General features: G+C 38.6%; 4 protein-coding genes, 1 non-coding gene and 2 pseudogenes across 8 annotated transcripts; 3 read left to right on the forward strand and 4 right to left on the reverse strand.

The window, feature by feature from the left end:
* Positions 1 to 1,030: 1,030 nt before the first annotated feature.
* LOC117629985 (phosphoglycerate mutase-like protein AT74) lies at positions 1,031 to 3,194 on the reverse strand. Its single transcript, XM_034362675.1, has 2 exons — positions 2,479 to 3,194; positions 1,031 to 1,641 (listed from the first exon to the last, which is right to left on the reverse strand). Exons 1-2 carry the CDS (start codon positions 2,945 to 2,947, stop codon positions 1,205 to 1,207), a joined length of 906 nt encoding a protein of 301 aa, XP_034218566.1. The 5' UTR covers positions 2,948 to 3,194; the 3' UTR covers positions 1,031 to 1,204.
* Positions 3,195 to 3,506: 312 nt separating this feature from the next.
* TRNAS-UGA lies at positions 3,507 to 3,588 on the forward strand. Its single transcript has one exon. It is a non-coding gene; the product is annotated as a tRNA-Ser (tRNA).
* A 2,479-nt stretch (positions 3,589 to 6,067) lies between these two features.
* On the reverse strand, positions 6,068 to 8,068 carry LOC117629984. The gene is made up of 2 exons (XM_034362674.1): positions 6,545 to 8,068; positions 6,068 to 6,500 (listed from the first exon to the last, which is right to left on the reverse strand). Exon 1 carries the CDS (start codon positions 7,921 to 7,923, stop codon positions 6,757 to 6,759), a length of 1,167 nt encoding a protein of 388 aa, XP_034218565.1. The 5' UTR covers positions 7,924 to 8,068; the 3' UTR covers positions 6,068 to 6,500; positions 6,545 to 6,756.
* A 5,634-nt stretch (positions 8,069 to 13,702) lies between these two features.
* Positions 13,703 to 14,631, forward strand: LOC117630713 (annotated as a pseudogene).
* A 93-nt stretch (positions 14,632 to 14,724) lies between these two features.
* On the reverse strand, positions 14,725 to 15,871 carry LOC117630714 (protein DMP3). Its single transcript, XM_034363445.1, has 2 exons — positions 15,258 to 15,871; positions 14,725 to 15,191 (listed from the first exon to the last, which is right to left on the reverse strand). The coding sequence occupies exons 1-2, from the start codon at positions 15,458 to 15,460 to the stop codon at positions 14,843 to 14,845; spliced, it is 552 nt and encodes a 183-aa protein (XP_034219336.1). The 5' UTR covers positions 15,461 to 15,871; the 3' UTR covers positions 14,725 to 14,842.
* Positions 15,872 to 16,004: 133 nt separating this feature from the next.
* On the reverse strand, positions 16,005 to 20,000 carry LOC117630711 (sugar transporter ERD6-like 5). 4 transcript variants are annotated; one of them, XM_034363443.1, is made up of 20 exons: positions 19,884 to 20,000; positions 19,546 to 19,783; positions 19,298 to 19,360; positions 18,980 to 19,069; positions 18,807 to 18,866; positions 18,644 to 18,709; positions 18,492 to 18,557; positions 18,334 to 18,409; positions 18,117 to 18,181; positions 17,909 to 18,001; positions 17,701 to 17,781; positions 17,536 to 17,620; positions 17,397 to 17,440; positions 17,251 to 17,313; positions 17,101 to 17,160; positions 16,960 to 17,013; positions 16,792 to 16,851; positions 16,565 to 16,679; positions 16,341 to 16,474; positions 16,005 to 16,135 (listed from the first exon to the last, which is right to left on the reverse strand). In XM_034363443.1, the coding sequence occupies exons 1-19, from the start codon at positions 19,913 to 19,915 to the stop codon at positions 16,344 to 16,346; spliced, it is 1,542 nt and encodes a 513-aa protein (XP_034219334.1). In that variant the 5' UTR covers positions 19,916 to 20,000; the 3' UTR covers positions 16,005 to 16,135; positions 16,341 to 16,343. The 4 variants fall into 4 exon arrangements, with proteins under 4 accessions (XP_034219334.1, XP_034219333.1, XP_034219335.1 ...); XM_034363442.1 differs by having other exon boundaries at positions 16,005 to 16,161; XM_034363444.1 differs by adding an exon at positions 19,149 to 19,185 and having other exon boundaries at positions 16,005 to 16,474; positions 19,884 to 19,994.
* A 299-nt stretch (positions 20,001 to 20,299) lies between these two features.
* Positions 20,300 to 23,735, forward strand: LOC117631998 (annotated as a pseudogene).
* Positions 23,736 to 25,400: the final 1,665 nt, after the last annotated feature.

A 25,400-nucleotide genomic window follows, 5' to 3' on the forward strand; every position in this document is an offset into this window, starting at 1 on the left:
TTCCCAGCAGCTTTTCAGACTTTCCTTCGTGGCTTTATTATTCAGCCAAGTGCTGGAGCTTTGCAACTCTTCTATTGTAATTGTATGGGCCAAGTTGATTTATTGAGTAAGTGGGCTTTCTTTATCAAATATTTGGGCTTTTTGGTTGAGTCAATAGGCTATTTTGGTTGGGTTATTTTTCTTTGGAGTGATGGGCTATTCTTTTCTCTCTTGTGCTTACCCACATGTTTGGGCCTATGAAATGAGCTGGAATCCCGAGGCTCCCAAGCAACCCGGGACTTCCATTTCTCGGCCCATCAATGGGCCTCATGATAATTTATTACCATCCATACCACAACCCACTCAAGCAAGCCTCGAGCATCTTGCGTGGCTTGGGCCCACTTAAGCTTGTACCGTGGCATGTTGCTTATTTGCTTGGCGTGGCATGTGTGCAAAGCGTATATGACGAACTTTCGAGTGCCCAAATTGGATTTCTTCTTGATAAAGTATCGTATTGGGCCGAGAATTTATTTGGACCGAAGAGTGAATTTTTTGGGCCTCAACAGGTGGTAGGCCGGCGACGGGTGGCCAGGGACGGTGGCTAAATTATTGACATGTGGCATAGTGTACTTGCCTTTAAAGGAGTGGCATTGTGTGTAATTTTGATGTTTTTTAATTACATTATTGTAAAATTAAGTACTACTTTTTGGTTTTGGCCTTATGCTAATTAAGTGAAATTGTATTTCTATTTTCTAAATTAGTAAACTATATATTATCTTAAAATAAAAGCTCCCTATTTTAATTTAGCCCTTCAAGAAAAAGCAATAGAGAGAGGCCAATTGTGTGCAGCTTGAGCCCAAACTAAGGACTACATGTTTGATTAGTTTGCCATCTAAAATGTCATTTGATGCCCATTTTGGAAAAGCCCTGTTTGCCATGCATTCACATCCATCTCCTGTCCAAAATCAGTCAAACATGCAAATTTCATTCTTTCGACAAATCCAAACTACACAACCCTAATTTAGCCCATCGAATCCTCACAACAAAGAAATCAGTAAAATTCTGAACTCCAATTGATATTGCTAATTTCTATTTCCAGAATTCAAGAGATACTATGAACATACAACAATTAACTACATGTTAAATCAAAAGAATTCCCAACCCAATTGCTGAGGAGCCTAGTTTATATGCTAAAAGAATCAGTTTGGTTTCAAGACTCGCACAATCAATTTGATTGCTGAATCTTTTCATCAGTTTCATGCCAAATGTCTTCACTTTCTCCGCTGTCTTCCGAGTCAGCTAGACGGTCGAAAAAAGTATCAAGGTACCAGGGGCAACGCTCATTCCAATCACCCCTGTTGGCATGGGCTCGCCACTTTTGGTCAGCTATCATTTCAGGGGAGAGACCCCATTCTACTAGTTCTTCCTCACTGTGATGGATTGCTAAGCTGTATTCTCCGCCCTTTCCTAATTGCATCACTCGAAATTCGCAATTTCCAAGATTGTTTAGGTGCTCGAATTGCTCAACCGTCCACTTGAACCACTTCATGAGGAAGACGCGTGAGGTTAACCCGTGTGATATTATTATAAGATTGAGGTCATGGCAAGGGTCATGGCGAAGCCTGTTCATGTCAATGTCCCTCCATAATGATTCAAGAAAACCTGCAATTATCTTTGTTATTAGGCAATATATTCATTTCGATATAGAAAGCTGTAAATCCAAAACCTTTATCCAACAATCAACATAAGCAAACTTTTCATAACCTCCATATGTTCATCTCATCAGCAAGTGTGATTTCACGTTTACATTACAAATCTAAAGCTGCATTTCATTGGAATCTAGTTTCACAAATTTAAAATTGAGAAAATTCAAAGACTAGTGGTCTGGTTCACAAAACTGCAGAGAGTGAAAGCATCTTATAGCGGTTACTTTATTAAATTGGACTTCCATGCCATCCACCACTTTCTAACCATGGATCATTACCTCTTCAATAACCTCTTCACTATATGTAAAGCACTACTTCAATCATCATTAGACATTTGGACAATACTTTTTGGTTCAAAAGGAAAGCATTATTAAATCATAGAATGCAATTTCCAAATGGAAAGCCTCTTTCTAAAGATCCAGAGGTACTTAAACGTCAAGCCAAGCTTGAACATATTTAAGATTCAACCTCAAACCCTGCTCATCTCAACTCAACTCACAACTTAGCATCACCACAATTCAACAAACCCTGCTAATTATCTAAACGTTCCACTGAAGGTTTCATCAAATTCGAAACCACTCCACTCAGAATAAAAAATGGAATGCAAAATAACCCAACAAAACAAAGTAAAGTTTTGGACTTTACCACAAACACAAAGAAACTACCAAATTCCCAATTGGGTTATCTTGCAAATCCTAAACCATCACTTCTTAATTATGCCTCACATTGCCAAAATGCTCATCAAAACAAAAACAAACAACAAAAGCAAAAACCCAAAAAGAAAAAAACGTACTTGAAACACGATCGTAGACATCAGCGGCGGACTCTCCCTCCGGAAACCGATAGAAGAAGCGGCCAAACTTCTCCCGGGTCTCCTTAATGGCCTTCATCCGATCCTGCACTTGAAAGTTGCCGAAGTCCTGCTCCCGTATCCGGCACTCCTCGCGGACGCCGATGACACGTGTCCGGGAGAAGGACCGTCCGATCTGACAAAGCGTGGAGCGCGTCCTCTCGTAGGGAGAGACGTAGAAGTAGACGCGCCAGTTGGGGTTGTTGGTGTCGATGTCGGAGATGACGCGGTGGAGGTGGGCGCCGGCGAGGTGGGCCTGGGCCAGGCCCACGTCCGTTAGTGGGATTTTGTTGTCGGGGGTGGTGGTGTAGGCGGCGGTATCTAGATTGCCCTGAGACTCGCCGTGCCGCATTAAAATTATCCGCTTCGGAAGAACTGGCTGCGGTTTGCTCTTGCAATTTTGCTGCTGCATTTTAAGATCCTCTTCTCTTGTCTTTGTCTTCTGGGTCTTGAGATCTTGGATTTCAATTTCTCTTTCTCTTTAGCAGTCTGAATGTGAATCTCTTTGTCTGTCTGTCTCTCTCTCTCAGATTCTCAGTCTGAGAAATAAGAATGTGAAATGGGTTAGCCGTGGTTTTCAGTCGTGTGGGGTTTCTTTCTTTGCTCTTTGGTCTATTTTGGCTTTTGGGTTTCTTCTCTTGCGCAATTTATTGGCTTCCCCAATTCTTTTTCATTTTGGCCTTTTCACTTGTTTTAAATAAACTTTTTCAATAAAACCTCCTCCTCCTTTTTTCTTGGAAAGAAAATCTTAATTTCACACTTGAATTGAATTCTTCACCTGAATTCGTTGTTTATGAATTTTCGATTATAAATCGGACCCAATTGGCTGATCTATATTTGCTCCGCTGAGAATTCCGGGTAGATGGTCGGTTTGGGCTCAAAACCCAGCCCTAGCTCAATCCACAGCTGTGGCATAGTTTCCTCCCACTAGTTTGGATAAGTACCGATAGCATGTTGAAACTAACACAAATGTCGATATGTCCGAGTGGTTAAGGAGACAGACTTGAAATCTGTTGGGCTTCGCCCGCGCAGATTCGAACCCTGCTGTCGACGATTTTGGTAGAAACCAAACCTTTTTTCACTACGTTAATTCACGTTTATAATATGAGATGGAGAACGAATTTATACATTAATTCGAAAATGTAATAAACAAGTATACATACACATATGGGTCAATTAAATCTTAACCCAAATTTGAAATACATAGCCACTTAAGATTCACCTAAAATTTCATTTTTTATTTTATTTTTAAATCTATTCAAATATTAACTTGAGTGTATTTTTAATTTTTCAGTTGTAACATCCAGACGAAAACATCTTGTAATTAATTTAACATCTTATAATGCGTGTGTGTTAGCGCAACAATATAGAACACAGGGATGTATTTATGTTCATCATCTGCATATGATCAAACAAAAGAGATGCATCAAACTCATTGATTAACGTGAACTAAACCACAATTTATTCGTTACTTAGTCTCGCGAATGCCAGTCGCTTTGCTAATAAGCATGGTTACTGTTGTAAAGTGATGATTTAGCTTTAATTGTTAATAAAATATTAGGAACCACCAATATTAATTAAGCATGTGTAAAATGTGCGGCGGCGGTAGGTGCATGAATGTGTTACTAAGCTAATTAAATATGCTGCAGCAAACTAAACTAAAGGCAGAAAGGCCGAAATAACCTGAAAAGTGAAGATTATATTTTAGCCATTAATTACCAAATAAAGTAAAATAAAAAAATAATTAGTATAGTACTAGTAGGATCTTTCACTTCAGTTGGCATATATCTAGCAAGAGTAAACAGCTGAAAACTCCCTGAACTATAATGCTTGTCGAAATGTCCAACCTGAATTATTTTTTCAGTCAATTTAACCATCAGATTATTTTAAATGGTCAATTTATCTCCTGCAGTTAGTTTTCATGTAGTTTCATCTAATTTTCTGTTTAAATGTCACATGTTAGGCACATGATTCACTGTTCAATTAAAATTTAATTTTTTAATGTTTAAAATAATTAAATGTTTAAAATTACAAAACTGAAAGAAGAAAAAAGAAAAGGGAAGGCAATCAACGTCTTCCCCAGCCCCTTCCTCCCAAGACTTTGTCTTCAATTCCACATCCACAAGGGTTTTCGAGTGAATGCCAATGGTTGGTTGGTGTAAATAAACATATAATCAGAATCAAGATATGGTTTCATCTTCATCAACACCTACTTGTTCTTGATTGGGTCAATGGGATTTAGGGATTGCATTTCAGTGTTTGGGTATTCAGAGACTGGATGATTTTTATGGGTGGTGACAACGGGATTGATGTGGCCGCCGAGGGGAGAGAGAGAGAGAGAGAGAGAGAGAGAGAGGCATATATTAATTTCAAGTCGTAAGCTGAAATAGCCCGATTCTCTATGGGATTTCTGCTTTTGCTCTGAACTCTGATTTGATCCAGGTATTCAATCTCGCCGCTAACTCAAGTGCCCCAGCGTGAAATGGTCCCAAACCCCCTGTTCTACTTACAGACCGAAGAAGAAATTGAGAAAAGTGAGTCACCATTCCCAAGCTCCTTGATTGAGTATTCTAAAAAGAACAAAGAAATGATTTTACATTTTTTACAGGCCAAGACGAGGTCGATGAAGAGATGATGTTCGCCATGGTTGACAAGGTGGCTGTCGAGAGGGTCTGGGGGATGGGGTGGGGAAGACGTTGATTGCTAGGTTTTTTATTATTATTTATATATATTTTTTTATTTTTTTAATTAAAAATTTAATTATTTTTTAACAAAAAATTGGATGAAACTACATACAAACTAACTACAGGAGATAAATTGATCATTTAAAGTAGTCTAATTGGTTAAATTAGTTGAAAAAATAATTTATTGTGAACATTTTAACAAGCGTTATAGTTCGTGGAGGTTTTCAGCAGTTTACCTATATGGCAATGACTTTTGTTAGTGGGAAGTCTTCCTTCCTTCCCACCTGTTAATGATATATAGCAGTACGTGGCAGTCAACAAAACAACATCCACCCAGAAACCTTATTAGCCTTTCTATTTTTGTCTTCATCAGCTCCACGTCCCTCTCATTCCTTTTTCAGTTTATTGGATGATTAGCTCTAGCTTATCTGCATGGTTTATACAAATTTTTTTTTTTTATTGTTTTGGGGTCTAAAGTTATTATTTAGATTTTAAACTTTAAAGTGTTGCCCAAAATTTGATACATAAAATCGGAGAAAAATTTACATATAACAGGATGTTATAGTGGAGGTATTACAGTGTCGAGAAATTACACTACTATGTCGAAAAGTTAAAATATATGACAATGAGTGATGATTTGAAATAGAGCCATAATTATATTCCATATGTATAGATAAATTGTTCTCCAATTATCTAGTCACAAATCTCTCGAACTAATGCACGCGTCTTAAATAAGCTCAACAAGAATCACATGAAGCTCATGACTAGTTAGGTAATAGCTTTTTACTTACTAGTTGTTTTACATGAAAACATTGAGTGTGGGATGTTTTGAAAATTCAAGGCCAGCATAGAGAGATAGAGGATATATATAATAGAGTGATGTATGTGGAAGATTGGCAGAATATATAGATATATGACAGAACAGAAAGGTCCTATATTTGGCAAACGCAACTGGTCATCTCATCTATACTGTATGTGCATGTGGGTGTGTTGTTTGTTTGTATGCTAGCCTAGCTATTTTTGCCTGCGTTTCATCATCTGCGCACTTCCTGCCTGCAGGCAATTGCAGAGATTCCTCACCGTCTACTTGATGTAATAATTCTGGACCCTCAAAATTTGTTGATCATATACACACATCATCAACATTATAATATATAGATTCTAGATTCCACACGCTAATTATTCAACCTATTAACCTACTTTAATCACAATAGTTAAATCGTTGATAGAAAGAAACAGTGCTCCTCCACCGCAAACATAACATGACCTGATACCTGATACCTGATAGATAGCTAGCTAGCTACCTTCGTAAAACATAACATGACCTGATACCTGATAGCTACCTTCGTAAGCCTTAAATTAACCTTAATTAATTGCCTCTCGATTAATTGACTTTCGCTCTCTAATTCATTAATTAATTACTATGAAACATCTCGTCCTTGTTCCTAATTAAACTACACGTAGAGGCAGTACAGTTGTCTCTTTCTCAACGCGGCCACTTGAACATCATGCCATAATATTCTCTGCTATGTTATCATCACCTGGTTGTCACACAGTGCTGCCGCTGGCTCCACACCCCCAAGTTTCCACGGTGCAGATGGTGGCCGCCGCTCACCAGATTCTGACACCTCCGAAACCCTTCTCCTCCCACCGCCAGTTTCCTCTCCTCCTCCTCCTCCTCCTCCTCCTCCGCCTCCTTCACATTAATTATACTCTCTTTCTCATCAATAACGTCTTCTTCTTCTTCTTCTTCTTCATTTTCTTCTTGTATGCCTTCTGCTTCTTCTTCTTGGAGATCAGGTTCGTGGGTAACAAGATGCAATCTCAACCGTCCATCTTGACGATAAGCACGCAAGATCTCAGGCCTGTAAATCCTGACCTCCGTGAGCTCCAGCCTCCCGTCTTTCCTGACAGGCCTGAGGAAATACCTGGGCTGCCCATTCTGGTTTAAAGAAGAAAGAGGGGGTGGAAACTTCTTGGCCTCCGCTCTCTTCTCCCCCGTCCTCTTCCATTTGGACACTCTCCTCATCGACTGCCTCATCATCCTCAAACACGCGTCCTCCTCCACAGGATCATCATCTTCATTCTGATGATGGTGGCCGATTGTTTCAATAATCTGATGGTCATCCACTCGCCTCTCGTCCGAGCTCTCAAACCCTAGGCTCTCCGTGCAAGACATCAAGCCGTCCACGCCGCCTCCTATGTCGTCTATGAACCCAAACCCACCTGCATAATCTTTCTTTGCCTCAAACTCAATTGCAGGAGGAGGAGGAGGAGAAGGAGAAAACAGTGGTGATAATGATGAATCTGATGAGGAGGAGGAGGATTTGATGGAAGAAGACTCCAAGAGGAGGGGTTGGTGTTTGATGTGATGATAATCTGGTGCGTTGACCAAACCTAGCAACCCTCCTCCTCCTGATGCTGTACAACTTAGGGGAGAAATGCAGTGGTGGCATTTGAAGGGGAGTTTTTCATGGTGAGCATCTATGGAGGTTGATGCAGTTGTTGAAGTAGTGCTAGTAGTAGTTGTTGAGGTGAGGCCGAGGAAAGAGTGAGGGGCGATCTTTCTACAAAAGCTCATCATCATAATTGGAAAAAGAATGTTATTATAAGAATAACAAGGGAACTTCTTATTATAATATAACAGAGAGAAAGTGAAGAAGAAGAGGATGAAGGATAATAGTGAGAAGAAAAATGGGGTCATGAAAATGTTGGGTTTTTGTTAAGTGAAGGGAAGGGAAAAAAAAAATTGGGGAAGGAAAGAGAGGAGTGTGAATCGTATTAATAATAGAGACCTCACGCCAAAGATAGATGTACATATAGGAGCCAAATGTGAGAGAGAGAGAGAGAGAGAGAGAGAGAGAGAGAGAGCAGTGGGTACGTAGTGGGAATGGTGAAGAGAGTGCCAGCGTGACAAAAGAAAAGAACAGAAATTGTAATTTAGGACAGATAAAAGAAAGAAAAAAAGAGGAGCTCTAGCCTCTAGCGAGCTAGCTCTAAAGTGAGATGAGAGATAGATAGATGGGAAATGAGGAGGAAAGTAAGCCGGGTCCCACGTAAGATGGCCTCGGACTTCGCTCACATATGCCTTTTTCTTCCACTAGTCTTTTCATAACGCAATCCTATCATCACCAGTCACCAACACTCTTTTTTATTATTTAAAAGTTGATATTCTGTTTTTGTGTGTTTGACTTTAGGTCAACTCAGCGAGCCCTTTAAACTTTAAAGTGAGGGACAGATGTATACATGTTTCAGATTAGTTATTTAGGGTGGCAAGGTTATGGTTGTGTTACCTGGCACTGCCACCGGCATTTGCAGCTGGGGGCCTGCCTGGAGCTCTGACCTTCACCACTTTCATTTTCTGTTCGATGCATAATTTGATGTGATATGCCAAATATCTCACAACCCAACACGGTTCCCATGAATATTGTACGGTGTACGTGCAAGATTCTACGACATTATTAACAATCTACTTAATTAGCAACTAACAAGCATTGTTTTTGTTACAATACATTTTTTCTTTTGATAAGTTGATATTCTAAGCTACTTTAATGAACAGAGAGAGAGGGAAATTGAATTCTAATGTAAAAAGACAAACACACTATTTTAATTAATTGACTTAATTAACATATACAAGATTATAATAATTCACTTAAACAATATAGATTATACCATAGTACATAGTAAGGTAGATCGAAGTGGTTCTGCTCCATCCACGTGCGTACGATGTCGGGGGGGCTAATAATAATAAGTGACTTATCCATGCATTATATATATATATATATTTATTTATATGAGACTTAGACAACCCACGTATTCACATGTATATATAACATGAAAATGGTCAATTGCTTTGCATTCACTCTTTTAAAATGTATAGTTATTTTGGGTTGGCATAATAAAGTTGCACAACTCCATTGCCAATTTGCCATGGGCAGGGTCATCCTCTATTCCACGGAATGCGACATTGCCTCGACATGAATTCCAAAAAAGGGTTCGTACCAAGGTCCCATTTCCAAATTTAAATATCCAAAAAGTTAAAAAATATCTTCAAAGGTATAGGCATCGGTACCAAATACAAAGTATTTGATTACAACTTTTTATTTTTTGTTGGAAAGCGACTAACAACGGGAGTTGAATTTTTATCGCGAGTGTAAGATTATATGGTCTTTAGCCAAAATTATAAGCACCCACATGTTCCATGGATAATGATTTGTACGTTTTTGGATCTCGGTATAATTTTGGGAGGGTTATTTACTGAAATGGTCTCTCAATTTTTGCTCCAATATCATTTTGGTTTACCAATTAAAATATTAACAAATAGAGAGTTGAAGGACCATTAAAATGAAAATTTTAGTTTATAGACCAAATTAAGTCTGGAGCAAAAATTGAGGGACCATCAACCATTTTGAGAGGTTGAAATGTTCACAAAACCCAGCCCACTTTAATTTTCAGTCAAAGTGTACTGGACCGCGTTTTGTTGATCAAACCAAATCCGCAAGCCAAGGGTTGAGGAGGAGCCGTCGATTCTGCACAACTTTGATTTTATTCTCCTATGGGTCGCAGGTCAACACAACTCATTCACCTCATCACATGTCACTATTCTTATTCATTTATATTAGGGTAAATTATTCAAATAGTCCTCATGATTTACATTTTGGTCATTAAACTAAATTATTCGTTCAAATGGTCCACAAACTCTTTATTAATCGGCGCTTTGGTCCTACCGTTACATTTTCTGTTAAATTTAGTTATGTGAGCAGCACATGCTACATTTATAGGGGTAAATAAGACTTTTGACAACTAAAAAATAAAAATATATGATTAAAAATTAATTAATACATTTTTAAAATTAGTTAAAAACTTTAAAAGAATAAAAAACAACAAAAAGTAAACTAAAAAAAAAATGAAAAAGAAACCTCCCCAGCATCTCTCTCTCTCTCTCTCTCTCTCTCGAATCTCTCTCGAATCTCTCTCGAATTCGACGTAAGGAAGTGTTTTCACACCCTAGACCGACATCGACTCATCCCGATCTTTAAGGAAGAGATCGACGATCGTGACCCAACCCCCATGAACTTCTCATGTGCTCTCCCTCTCCCTCTGTATTTTCTTCTCCCCTATAACCATCCTAGCCTCAGCCGCAACCCACCCCTGATCCTTACCTGCCACCTAACCCCAGCGACCACTTCTTGAACACAATCGCCGAACTCTCTCTCTCTCTATGTTTTTTTTCCTCTCTCTCTCTCTCTCTCTCTCTCTCTCTCTCTCTATGTTTTTGGAATTCGACAGAAGGAAGTGTTTTCACACCCTAGACCGACATCGACTCATCCCAATCTTTAAGGAAGAGATCGACGATCGCGACCCAACCCCCATGACCTTCTCATGTGCTCCCCCTCTCCCTTGTATTTTCATCTCCCCTACAACCATCCCAGCCTCAGCCGCAACCCACCCCCGATCCTTACCCGCGACCCAACCCCAGCGACCACTTCTTGAACACAATCGACGGACTCTCTCTCTCTCTCTCTCTCTCTCTCTCTATGTTTTTGGAATTCGACATAAGGAAGTGTTTTCACACCCTAGACCGACATCGACTCATCCCAATCTTTAAGGAAGAGATCGACGATCGTGACCCAACCCCCACGACCTTCTCATGTGCTCTCCCTCTCCCTCTGTATTTTCTTTTCCGCTACGACCATCCCAGCCTCAGCCGCAACCCACCCCCAGCGACCACTTCTTGAACACAATTGCCGGAGCAGATTTCTCGACCTCTGAGCCCTGATGATGATGTTGCAGAGGAGGAGTAGGGGACATGGAGGGAGGGGACGATATGGTAGGCTGTGGGGAAGAGAAGATAGGGCGTTGGGGTTATCGGGCTAGGGGTTTTGGGGCTGGGAGTTCGAAAATAGGTGTTTTTAGAGATTTTCTATTTAAACCCCACACTTCTCTTAGTTCACCCCAACTTTTAATTTAAATTTTCACAATTTCTAAGAAAACCCCACTATCTTCCCAAACTACCCTTAAATACACCCCAAACTGAAAAAATAAGAACTAAAAGAGATTTTCTATTTAAACCCCACAATTTTCTTTGTTCGAAAAAAAAAAACACAAACAAATGAAACCCCAAATCCGAAATTTAATACTTTCTAGAGAAAGAGAGCAGCTTTACCTCTCTCCAAGAACTGTAACTGGAATTCTAACACTTGGGTATTGTTGAGAGAGAGTGAGTGAGTGAGTTTGTAAACATGAAGTTGGAAGGAGGTTTCTAAAACTTAATATGAAGAGTGATGGGGTGTGTGGGGTGTGTAGATAGATGTACTAGGGTTAATTATTAAGTTGGATGACCTTTTTTTGTTTTTTTACACAATAATAAAACTTACACCTTAATGATTTAAGTATTGGGGTGAACAAAGAGAAGTGTAGGGTTTAAATAGAAAATCTTTTTTTATATTTTATTTTTAGGTTAATTACCCAAAGGTGCACACAAACATCAATCTCTATCACTCATTTATCACCATTGTATCACCTATGTATCATAACTTTATTCCCTATTTGGGGAACATAGGACAATTATGGGCTGTTTTACCCTTACATTTGACGGCAACATTGACAGAATGTAATGGTATGACCAATTGACCGAATAATATAGAGTTGATGGACAAATAATTTAATTGATGAACCAAAATGTAAATCGGGTATAAGTTTGATGACCATTTGAGTAATTAACCTTTTAATTTTTTTTTTTAAACATAGATATCAATATTAAAATAGTGAGATTTTGAGTTGGAATAAGCTTGATGTTCTTGTTAGTTATGTAAAATTGTCAAAGAGATCTAGCCTAATGAAAAATAGCCTTTACTTGCAGACTTGTAGGCTTATGTTCGAACGTTCATGGCACATTGATAGTGTGTAAGAAACCCTCATCCTCCTTGCAGTTTAAATTATTGCACTAAAAAAACAAAATTTATACCCATTTGACATCACATTTCGGATGTTTGATGTCGAAAATAACATTGCATCTCATATAGTTGTAAATGACGATCAAACATTTTTGTTGTGCATTTAAAGTCTTGTTTATATCACCCATCATTAATTTTAAAGAAGGTGCTTCCTCTCTAAAAAAAACCCTAACGGCACTATGGTCCCCTTTCTTCTTGCCGACAACCAACCGCAAGGAAGCTAAAAGGGGAGGTGGCCACTAGCCCTCCTCCCCTCCACCCATCTTCCTCTTCCTCTCCTCATCTCTTCTTCTTTTTCTCCCATCTTTTCCCTTCCTCTTATCCCATCTTCTCCTCCCATTCCCCTCCCCATATAATCTAGATCTGTTTGGATCTAGGTTTGTTTATCTGTTTTTTTGTTTTGATTGTTTTTGCAGTGTTCTAGGTGGCTGGTGTTGTCTTTGTCTCGATGGCAGCACAGTAGTGATGTTGGATTGTGTCTCTCATTGGGAGAGTTGTGATACCTGGTGACTGATTTTTTTATCTCTATTTCAATGGTGGTGGCAGCAGCGATGCTGGTAGTAGTTGTTGGAATGTGGTGCTCTTCTCTACTCTGCGATGTCCAAAGAAATATGTTTGGTCATATGAGGTTTTCTTTGTCCGGTTCTGAGTTGAAGTGGAGTGCTCTCAGGGGACCTTTTATTGTTGTTTATGTGGTGACACTGGATTGTGTCTCTCCTAAGGAGAGTTGTGATACCTGGTGGCTCATGTTTTGTCTCTGTTTCAACAGTAGCGGCAGCAGCGACGCTGGTGGTAGTTTTTGGGATATGGTGCTCTTCTCTACTCTGCGCTGACCAAAGAACTATGCTTGGTCATATGAGGTTTTCTTTGTCCGGTTCTAAGTTGAAGTTGAGTGCTTTTCAAGGGCCATTTACTATTGTTTATGTGTTCCTACTGCGTGTTCTCTCCTGGTTTCTGCTATGGTATGCTTTGCAGTTTGTGTGGGTGTTAAAGGACTATGATTTTTCTTATAGAAGACTTCTTTTGACAGTTGAGATGTTCTGCGGTCCTCTCATATGGGTCTACTGTATTGGTCTATAGTTGCGGTTCTCGTTGGAGGTCTATGTGTTAGTTTTTGTTTTTGATTTGTTCTTTTATTGTAATGGTCCAAAGTGACCTGAATCTGACTCTCTTATTAGTCCATGACATGTGTGGTATTCTTTTCTCCCCTGAGGTTTGTCCCATAAGGCTACTGTATCATGTCGTTCTTTGTACGTCTTTGATTTTATGAATGAATTCTCTTTCTCAAAAATAAATTTTTTTTTAAAGAAGGTGGTGCTTTTATTTGTACTGAAGTTGGAGCAAGGGGAATGTAGAAATTATGAAATGCAGTACTGAAGTTGAAAAATCAAAGAAATTGATTCATTTCTCGCATTGTAATTTGTAATCAATGAATATTGATGTAACTTGGAAAGGGAAATACAATGAGTCAGTCGTTCACAATCTCCACACCCTTTCACCTTAAATGCCATATTGACTCATCACTTATCTTCTTCATCATTCTACTCTATATAAACACAATCTCTTCCATGCACTTTCCACCATCATTTTCTCTGCTACCAATCACTACATAGAAAAAGAATTAACAACTTTGATCAATCAATGGCTTCTTCAACCTCTTCCCTCAGCTTCACCCCCTCCTTTGTGAAACTTGCCAACCCAAAGCTGCTGCCATCCCAGTAAGCCATTCCTACCCTTCAAGCTCCAAAGTCCATATGATCTCAAACTCCACACTGCCACCTCTCATTTGAACTGCTTTCCATCTACCAAAACATCCCCATTGTTCACTTGCAGAATCCAAGCCAACCCATCATCTTCCTCTGAGCAAACAGCACCCACTGAACAAGCTCCACAAGTCCTTCATGTCTACGAGATCAATGAACTTGATTGCGCAAGCCCGGCTTACTTGAGGTTAACACACTCGGTGATCTCGTGCCCTTTACTAACAAATTGTACACTGGTGATTTGCAGAAGCGCATTGGAATTACAGCAGGGATATCCACTTTGATCCAAAACAAACCAGAAAAGAACGGTGACCGATATGAGGTTGCTTACAGCTTCTACTTTGGAGACTATGGTCACATCTGCGCAGGGTGCCTATTTGACTTATGAGGACTCTTATTTGGCTGTGACTGGTGGGTCTGGAATTTTTGAAGGTGTGTATGGTCAAGTAAAGTTGCACCAGCTTGTGTATCATCCTTTCAAAATATTGTACACCTTTTATCTAAAGGGTATCAAAGACTTGCCTGAACAGCTTCTTGGGAAACATGTGGAGCCTAGCCCTGATGTTGTGCCCACTGCAGCTGCTAAGGCATGTGAGCCCCATGCCACCATTTCTAATTTCATTGATTAAAACATGTTAAGTTGATGACTGGTTTTTACTAGTTATAGTGATGGTTGATTCTATGTTTTTGTGGTTGGCCTTGAAATTGAAAGATAATAATAAAGCTATTTTCAGTCCTAAAATCTTTTCTTTGTTCTCAAATTGTTAAAAATAAGTTCCCTAATAATGAACAGTAAACATAATTTGCAGTATAAGGAGTTCATATCACCAGCCAAATCTGCATAATTTTGTTTTCTTTGGAATGCACATCTACATAATTTATGTTTTACAAAAGCTACTATATATTATGCTTGGGGCACCATGTCTGTGTATCCAATCCCTCTACGAGCAGTTGGAAAGATTGTGAAGAAGAAGCTTGATAAAATCCCAGCCCCTAGTGGCAAATTCATTGCTAACTCACTGTAGTTTATTCCCAAGGCAGATAAGAAGCAGCTTTGCACATGGGAGTTGCTAAGAGCAAAGATCAAGAACACAAAGAGCGACATAAAGGCATGAACAAAATCTAAGAACTTTATCTTATACTTTTCCAAGTCCGTGTTAATGTTCTCAAGTTTACTGTAGTTAAAGATGTAGAGGCCTTTGAATGTGGCGATGCCATAATAGAGTTTCCCATCAGTATCATTGTCCTTGAAGCTATCTGTAAATGAAGATAAGAAACAAAGGAGAGCACAAAATATAATGACAGATGCTGTAAGGAACTTATTGGAAAGTTGGCAGGACCCATTGTTGGAGAAAGTAGGAATGAGGGTCTGAAAGGCGAGGACTGTGCCGGTAGGTAGAAGGTTAGCAAGATTGGCTGCACTGGCTAAGGTCTGGTGGACAGGGTAGTTTGAGCCACCTTTGACCATCGTGGAAGGGGACGATGGTGGACGTGGTTGTTCGGGAGATGGTAATTCAGCCATGGAGAGAAAGAAGAAGAGAGTTTGTTTAATGGTTATATTAGTCGGCTTTGTGTTGGAGCTGATACAGGGCACTCCTTTATATAGGAAATTAGGACACTGGAGTTTAGGTGGCTTACCTCAGAATATTAATGAATATAAATCATGTAGGTTGTGCCTTGGGAGAGGGATAGCGTCAGGGACTACAACAATGGCCAAATTTCCGTGCCATAAGAAACATGAGAACATGGGATTTATGTATTGCATATGTTACCTAATATGCCTAGAGATTCAGGAAAAGTAATTCACTTGCTAGCTAGTTTCTTATCTTTCAAAAGTTGTGGACCGTCTTCGAGGCTGTAACCTAACTTCGTTGCAACTGAGAAAGCTTTCACAGATGACTCTCTCGCTGTGTATTCATGCAATTCTTTTTTCCCTTTCCATCTTAGACACTGATGATTTGTTCAAGTCATGTCTCCTTAGCTTGCGGTAATGAAAAGCTTTTATGTTCCTGTTCTCAGAAACTTTTAAGGACCACACAACCACAAAGGCAAAGCGGTCACAAACCTAAACAATCAACCAACAATAAACTTTAATGTCTTATTGCTAATCTTCAGGAGTTAGAACTGCATCATCAAACATTTAGGAGATGCTTCTCCTTCGTGCCGTACCAACAGCACTCCTGTGGAGCAACTGAAACTGAAATACACAATTGGTCTAAGTTGCTGATCATCAACAACAGGCTAAATACAAAGAGAAAGAAATTGTGTGATAAGTAACTGCCTGATGGACCAAAGCTACAGGGAAACTTTGAATTGCAAAATTTGGCTGCAATTCAGAACATACTTCATCATGCTGCAAATGACACTTGTAATGGATTGACAATGTCATGATGCAGGCATACCATTTATCTTTTTTCTGAAAACCGATTCATCGATGTTTGTATTTCTTCTAGTGTTCGTCCCTTTGTCTCTGGCACCAGCTTTGCAACAAATAGAATGGTTACACCAGATACGCATGAAAACATGAAGAAAGTTCCTGGAGGAGGGAAATAAGATGAAATGTGTGAGACTGTCTCTCTCATTCCAGTCCAGACAGAATTAGGAAGAGAAAACTTTGTGGCATTACCTGCTGAGTTCCAATCCATTAGGAAATTAAAAGCATATGAGACAATCCAAGAACCTAACCAGCTAACCAATGTTACTAGGCTACCAGCTGAGCCTTTCATGTTTATGGGAAATATCTGAAATAGAAGTCAACATTTAGAGAAGATGCCACATGTATGCAATGACTGAAATTAGCTTCTAATATTTCAGTTAAAATTGTGGAGATCATGCTTGTTAACCATAACCTACCTCTGACATTATAACCCAAGGAATTCCTCCCATGCCCAATGAGAACGATCCTGTAAATACCTGATTATGGGTTTCAAAGAGGTTGAGCAACACTTTAGGTCTATTGGCACATTACAAAAAGAAAATTGGAGAAAAACAACTTTTGAGATTCAAGTCAAGTTGCATTACCAGTATGCCAACAAGCGCCAAGATGGGAGTGACGTGCTTCCATTGTTGAAGGTTCTACACATGGTAGACTTGGTTCTCTCAAGAAACAATTAAAAATTACAATAAAATTGAAAGAGGACTAGATCGTGCTCTAGACGGAACCTGCAACAAGAATGACAACCCCACAAGGAGGCAACCTAAGCATGTTCCTGTTGAAGATATCTGTAAGAATTATCAGACTTCAGTACTAGAATTTCATTTAGTATTATTATCACTACATAGACCAGAATTCTCACTCTTCTTTGTTCTTACCAGAAGAAGTGGACGTCTTCCAGATTTATCCATCAAAATTACACCCAAACCGGTCATTGGAATCTGCGGAAGAGAAATTAGAATTACAATGAATAGGAAGTAATAAACAGAAGCCAAATTGGAATTACACTGAGAGCATCAAGCACCTGAACAGCAACCATAGCTATAGTCCCGATACTATCTGAAAATCCTGTCATAAGCCATAGATTCATTTCATTCATCATCTGCTTTCTTTTGGCTCTTGTTAGATAAATGAAAGAAGATCTAAAAAGGCCTTTCACATACCAGCTGAAATGAATATAGCACTTGCATAAAAGGCAATGCCATTAACCCCTCCGAATTGTTGCAGTACCATAAGGCCAACTCCTACCTAACACAATTATAACTTATGATACAATAATAAAAACAGAAAGGCAGGATGTCACAGAAGGGACTGATTTAAAAGCTCACTATGGCGGAATACGCATATCTTCTTTGAAATAAGTCAAGAATGCTTGCTTCTGAAAGCCGCTTCAGAGTTTCTGTATAGTCCTATAAGAGAATACAAACACATATTAGTCCTTTTTTTCATCCTAGAACTACTCAAAATACTGGTTGTTTCCAGCAGAAGCAGAAGAGTTACTGTGTCATTAATTTACTGTTGTAATTCAAAACTTACTCTAATCTCAGATTTTTCTTGAGAAATATCAGCATTCTTCCCCCTAAGGTTCTGGAGAGCATCTTCACACTTTTTCTCTTGACCAATCTTTGCCTGAAAATGGGCTCACAATCAAGCATGTCAAAAGTTCCTCAATTTTTCCATATCAAAGGACAAATGTTGACATTATTGGGGAACCCATGTTGATATAATTAACTACATGACTCACCAGCCATCTAGGAGACTCTGGGATGAAAAATAGACCTAAGATCTGTATAACACAAGGAACAGTTCCTGAATTTTGGACAAAAGAAAACACTGTCAATTACTTTGGTTTATATTTCTCCTGCTTTTCTTTTTAAATCCATTGGCAGGTAGATTTTTTTTTTTTGCGGTATCTCACTGGTATAGAGTCATTTTTAAATCATTGAGGAAGAGCAAGTTACCTATGAGAGCCAAAGCTCGCCAGTTCAAAAAAGCCCCGATAAGATATGTTAGTGACACACCACAACAAATCATCAACTGCAAAATCAGTGAGAAATAGTAAGCAACGAGTGTATATCTAATGGTTTCCAAATTTGTGAATCATGATGCTTATGCTTACCTGATGAACTGTTGTAAATCCTCCTCGCAGATTCTTTGGTGTTATTTCTGCTATGTATATAGGCACCTGTTTGTTATTGAAACATAAAAACTTTTACCTGGAACTTTAATAACAATCTCTTATGAGTTGCATACATTCCTTAAAAAAATTACCACATAAGAAAGAAGTCCCATTCCACATCCTACCAACAGTCTTCCAAGCTCAGCCCACCAAGCAACCTTTGAAGAAGAACAAAAGTTGAAAACATGAGCTGAAAACAAGAATTCCACTCTTTTGAATATAAAGAGCAACTAAAGAGAGAAACCGTGGAAAAACCTTAGAGAAAGCGATGGCTAGCCATCCCAATATGCAGAATATCTCAGAAAAGGCCATTGCCTGTCTCCCAAAACAACCCGAATTGAGCAAAATTGAAGAGATCAGTAGTTGGTTTGGAGTTAAAATATTAGAAAATTTATAGGAATAACAAAAGGGTAATGGCAGAAACTTACACCTCTTCTACCTATGTAATCTGCTATTCTCCCACTCACTACTGCTCCTATCATTGCTCCAATTGTCAATATTGAACCAAAAACCGAGTACTGCAAAATGGCTAGTGCCCATAAGTTGAAGTATAAAGAAGACATATACATAACTACATTGATGTATATACATACATACATGTTCCCTTCCTATTTGCTGCCATTTATGTAATAGGCTACATAACATGATAAGATGAGCAAACATAAGATAGCAGGGTTTGGGGATACATTATCACCAAACAAGAGAGAGAAACAAAGGGGGCAAATTTTCTAAAAATCTATACAAACCTCAGCCACAGTGAGGCCCAAATCATCCATGACCCCAGACCGAGCTGGTGAGGAATATCCCACCTGTAAAACAATCATACACGCGGCAATGGCTCAGTCCGTTAGTAAACCAATCAAACGGCTAGAAATATTTCAAAGACACACCAACGACCATTTGATCCCATGCCACTACAACAAATTTTTAGTGTTGAAACAGGGTCCAAACAGAGCGCGCATATCATCAGATCAGACACAAAACTGAAACTTACCGCAGACCCAAAAACATAGGAACCAGACACAGCAACCAGAGTGCTGAGCACAACCATGGTCGTGGCCGAGGATGAGAAAGTTCCACTTTGTTGTTCATTACCAGCACCACTGTTTTCACCTCTACCACCATAGCCATAGACTTGAGATTCAGAATCAATGTTTTTGACAAGCAAAGGATTTGATAATTTTCCTTCTTCAATGCTTTCCCTGCCCATATTTTTTGTTCTGGGTACTTCCCTTCAAATCAAAACCAACAAATAATATGAAACTGAGAATTGGGCAGAAATATGCAGAAAACAAGAAAGAGTAAAGAGAAGTGGAAGATAAAAATATCAACTTTGTTGTCGTATTGTTAAGGCCTTGTTCCATGTAATGAAGTAAAAGTTGTCGTTTTCTAGTTTATTACTCGGTTGATCAAAGATTATGACTAAAGACAGTGACCACCGAGTGGCCGACCTCCTCCCTGTAAAGGTTTTGTCTTTTGTTTTGTTTTGTTTTGTTTTTTTTCTGGTCCGAGTAAAGGTTTTGTCTTTGAAGCTATTACAAACTGGCTTTTTTTTAAGGTTCCTATTTGGTCACGTGACCCCTGTCCATGGTCACGTGCAAAAATATTGGACCACTGAAGGAATAAAAGAAAAGAAAAAGCCATTAAGCCCCATTTGATTCGCGAAAAAGATTTTTAATTGAAAATAATTTCCCATATCCTATACTTCAAACTTCAAATTAATTGCTCTGTTTTAGAAGCAAAGCGCGTGCCTTTCTTCTTCACCCTCCCGCGAGCTTTCTCCCTCTCCCGCAATCTCCCAGCACCAAGTTGTGAGTCCAAGCAAACTGCAAGTTTCTCGGTTCGTTTCGTTTATTTTTTTTGGTGCATTTCTCTCTGTCTTGTCTAGCACGTCAAACGTTTGCTCTGTAAAGCAGCCATGAGTTCAGACTCTCCAATCGAACCCACAACGTATGACCTTATTGTAATCGGAATAGGCCTCCCTGAACACAGTCATTGCCGCCGCAGCCACTGCTGCCGGAAAAACCGTCCTCCAAATTGACCCCAACGACTTTAACGGCAGCCACTTTGCCTCTCTTCCCCTCCATCAATTCACCTCCTTCCTAAATTCCCATTTTACTGCTAAAAACCCTACTTGCAGCGGCCATGCTTATGATCACCATGATTTTGTGGCCTTAGAGCTCATCCCACGGCTACTATACTCCGACATTGAAACTACCAACTACGCCCTTGAAATCCCTTCTGCGGATAAATTAAACATTGACCTTGGCGGGCCCAGGCTTTTGTTCCATGGTGACAAAGCCACTGACTTTATTATTCAAATCCGGTGTCGACCTATATGTGGAAAATGGGATATTGAAATTCAAAAGCATCGATGGAGTTTGCGTTTTTTATGAGAGCAATGGGAAGTTACATATCTTTCCATATTCAAAAGGAGAAGTGTTTGTGGACGAGCCTAAAGCTTATAGAGAAGTCCAAGTTGAGGAGTTTCATCAAGCTTGTTCAGCAGCAAGACGAAGAATGGAGCCAAATTTGTAGTGAAAGTTTCAAGATTTCGGAGGAGGATTTGGAGAGCCCTTTTGTTGATTTCTTAGATGGAATGCAGTTGTCAGCCAAGATTAAGTCGTATGTACACATTGATCACTTCAATTTTTTTTTTTCTATTGAGTTTTTTATTTCTTTATTTGCTTTGGATTAGATGTTCTGCTGCTAATTTTTTATTATTTGGAAATTGGAATTTGCTGACAAAAACTTGAACTTGCTGTCATTTTTTGCTCTGTAAAATAGGTTTATTCTGTACATTGCCATGGTAGATTATGATGAAGAAAATTTCAACTTGGAAGTTTGTAAAAGTAATCTGAAGACAAGAGCTGGGATAGAGCGTTTAGCACTTTACGACAAATCGAGGTTGGTTGGTTAGTTTTCTCCTCTCCGTTTTCTGCTCAGTAATTACAGTTTATCTAATGAATTTTCAGATTTTATGTATTATTGTTGTGGTGATGTTCTTCATTGTGCTTGTTCTTCTTCTCACAAGGTCTGAAAATGGTCCTGGCCCTTGGATTTATCCTACGTATGGTCATGGGGATTTATTAGCTTTCTTTGGCCGTCGTGCGGCTGTTAAAGGTTGCATTTGTGTAAGTTCAAGTAGAAGTATCTGTTTCTTGTTTTTCAAGGAAAAACATCCTACACCATTGCTGGCCTGTACATACTTCTTTGCACACGTGTACCCTTTATTGTTTACTTGTTTATTTTGGGCCAATTTTGTTTGGTTTTGCTTACCACTTTCTCTTAGTTCTCTTTAAAATTCTATCATGCAGGCTATGCGAAGGCCAGTGACTGCTGTGCTTATGGACAAGGTATAAGAGTGAATATACTTATCGATAAACTAACATATGGTTCCTGAAAGGTGCAAACTAATTTCATTTGTAAATTGGCTTGAGAATTTTGCAGGATAGTGGGAAATATAAGGGTGTTAGATTAGCTTCAGGTCAGGATTTGTTTAGTCATCAGCTAGTTTTGAATCCGGCCTTCACCGTCCCGTTGGCACCAGCTCCATCTCCACCAGACTGTCTGAGAGAAGGCCTTCAAGGTTTAAGTCTTAAAGATACTAAAGGAAAGGTGGCAAGGGGAATATGCATCACAGCCAGTTCTGTGAAGCCAAAAACATCAAACTGTTTGCTTGTATATCCTCCTAGAAGTAAGACTTAATTTAGGGTATGCTACTGTACTTTGTTGAGAAAATAATAATAATAAAAAGTAATCATTTCCTTTGCTTTCTTTTCCTCCCTAGCTTTGTACCCTGAACAGGATACCTTAATCCGGGTTATCCAAATAGCTGGCGGTTCGGGAATGGATGCTTGTCCAAAGGGCATGTCTGTTGATGGCACATTCCGGGTTATCCAGACAGAAGGGGGCAGTTCGGAAACGGATGTTTGTCCAAAGGGCATGTATGTTTATGTTAAATATAAAAAAATAAGCTCCCTCACTCTCTTGAAGAAGCTGTTCAATTTTGACCTTGTTTACCTTGGTGTGTCTTCAGGTATGTGTTGTATTTTTCTGCTTTATGTGATCATGCGGAACAAGGGAAAAGGTTGCTACATGCGGCCGTGAATTCTCTTCTCACACTTCCTGGTCCTGGAAATCCTGAAAATGGTTCCGCATTTGAAAGTGAAGATGCACAAGTAAAATTGAAACCTAACTTACTTTGGAGCACATTGTATATTCAGGAGCTGTATATGGTGTGCCACTCATGTTGGCTTTAATTTTTTTTGCACTCTATTTTGTTTATCTATAATTTTCTCGCATTGATTTACATGCAATTTTTGACTGCTTTTTTACTCATCCCTCCCTTTTGATGTCCATCTATGATGATTTTTGTTTTTGTTTTTGTTTTTGTTTTCTGGTTTACATTGATTTCAGGAGCAACATGAACATCTCATTTCAACTCCCATGCCAGATGGAAATCTCAGCTACGATGGTCTGTTAGATGCAGCTGTGGTGGTATGATCATCTTTTTATTGGCATCATATTTTGTTTATAATGCTTCATTTCTTGTTACTATACGTGGCTTGATATTCAACCTTATGAAATTTGGTGTTAATGCTTGAACTTGACAGCTTTTCCAGAAGATGTATCCAAATGAAGAATTCTTTGGATACTCCAATTAATGTAGAGGACTAAGAGTTTGTTTGCTGTACTGAAATAAGTGTGTACAGGTGATGCTTTTATTTCTTCCATTGTTCACCTTTTATATGGTGAGATAGAAAGAGGTTGGTACCAAATTTCTTCAAGACAAGTTTCAGAGTCTCTATGAGAAAATCTTTAAACTTTCAATCTTTCATTACCTGTGCAGAAAACCATTTGCAAACTTTTTTAGAAAAGGAAAGTCATCATTTTACAACTTTTGAAGGCCACACATTTCATCCATTCCAAGTCAGACAGGTGTAACTAATGTATCCATCAAGATGCATTTTTTACTTGCTTAGCCAGAAAACGAGATGCATTTTTCACTGTAGTAAATTGTTTACCCTCTTTAGCTAACTGCTTCACCTATATAGATAAATGTTGTGGGGTTTCAAAGCAAGTAGTTCAGTGCAAACAGTAAACACTAATCATTCCTGGTCCAGCTTGTAAGAAGTTTCAAGAATGCTTCTCCCATTGACCCATCAGCAGCATCAACTCTAATTTCAGGCGCACTTTACATGACATATGACATGTTGATGAAGATGTTAGTGCAATCAAATTGTAAACCGAACAGATTTATATAAATATATTGATTATAAATAAAAGCTCTGAATTAATTCTCTAGCAAAACACAACTTCTATGATCCTGCTACATTAATCTACCAACTCAACTTCTTCTCCCATATATATGTGCATCGTTTGCCTACATTAGTAGTAGTACAAGATGTTCGTAATTTTTAGTTTATTTTCCGAAATATGATACTTTAACTTTCATCCAGGGGGAGAAATTAAAATAGGATGAAAAAGATAAAAACACAGTTTCTTTTTAGAATTATGGGGGAGATTTGGCAATCCATTACAGACTCGAACATGGGGTAATGTAACTAATGTTTGTACAAATGCATTTCGGCTTACTTACCAAAATATGAAAGATGCTTTCTTTTTCTTCTTTTTTGCGCAAGAGTTTGTAACTCAAGTGGTTAAAAGCTTTACCCCACTTGAGGTTCCAGTTTCGATTCCCCCTCCCTCAATAGCAATTGTAACAAAAAGTTTAATTTTTTAAATGACAATTGAAGGGAATAAAACTTTTGATCTAACACATATCGCCACTTACCTTCGCCACTTTTAGCTAATTCCTTTAGCAATCAATACAACACAATCCAATAAGATGAGTTTTTCGCTTACTTACCAAAAGAGAAAACATGTATTTTTCTCTATATTAAATTTCTTATTGTTACAATAGAAGGGAATCAAACTTTTGGTCTACAACATGCCCGAGGTTTAGATTTCTGACCCTTTTAGCTAATTCCTTTAGCAATCCATACAACACAATCCAACAAGATGCATTTTTCACTTACTTACCAAAAGAGCACATGATTTTTTTCTCTATACTAAATTTCCTGTTGTTACAATGGAAGGAAATCAAACTTTTGATCTAACACATTTCCCCACTTACCTTCACCACTTGGTTTGACCTCGAGGTTTAGATTTATGACCATTTTAGCTAATTCCTTTAGCAATCAATACAACACAATCCAACAAGATACATTTTTCGCTTACTTACCAAAAGAGAAAACATTAATTTCTCTCTATATTAAATTTCTTATTGTTACAATGGGAGGAAATCAAACTTTTGATCTATCACATGTCACCACTTACCTTCACCAATTGGTTTGACCCCGAGGTTTAGATTTTTGACCTTTTTAGCTAAGTCCTTTAGCAATCCATACGACACAATCCAACAAGATGCATTTTTCGCTTACTTACCAAAAGAGAAAACATGAATTTTTCTCTATATTAAATTTCGTATTGTTACAATGAGAGGAAATCAAACTTTTATATGAATCATAACTCTTTTAGAAATTCATAAAACACAATCCACCAAAACATACTTTTTCGCTTACCATCAAAAGAGACAAGATACATTTTTCTATGTATTTTAGATTTCTTACCTTCTTTTTTTCGCTATTCCATAAGGGAGTCGAGCCCTTTGCCTAATCAAATTCTAACCCATTTCCCAACCTACCCTCTCCACTTTACCTAATTTCTTAGTTTTTTAACTAATTGCTACACCTATATAAATCTCGTATCATTATAGGAACTTCAAGTACTTGAGCGCAGCAGTCAATTTCCTATATATTATATACGTATCTTATACATTCCTGC

Source organism: Prunus dulcis, chromosome 6 (genome assembly GCF_902201215.1).
Source record: "Prunus dulcis chromosome 6, ALMONDv2, whole genome shotgun sequence".
NCBI lineage: Eukaryota > Viridiplantae > Streptophyta > Magnoliopsida > Rosales > Rosaceae > Prunus > Prunus dulcis.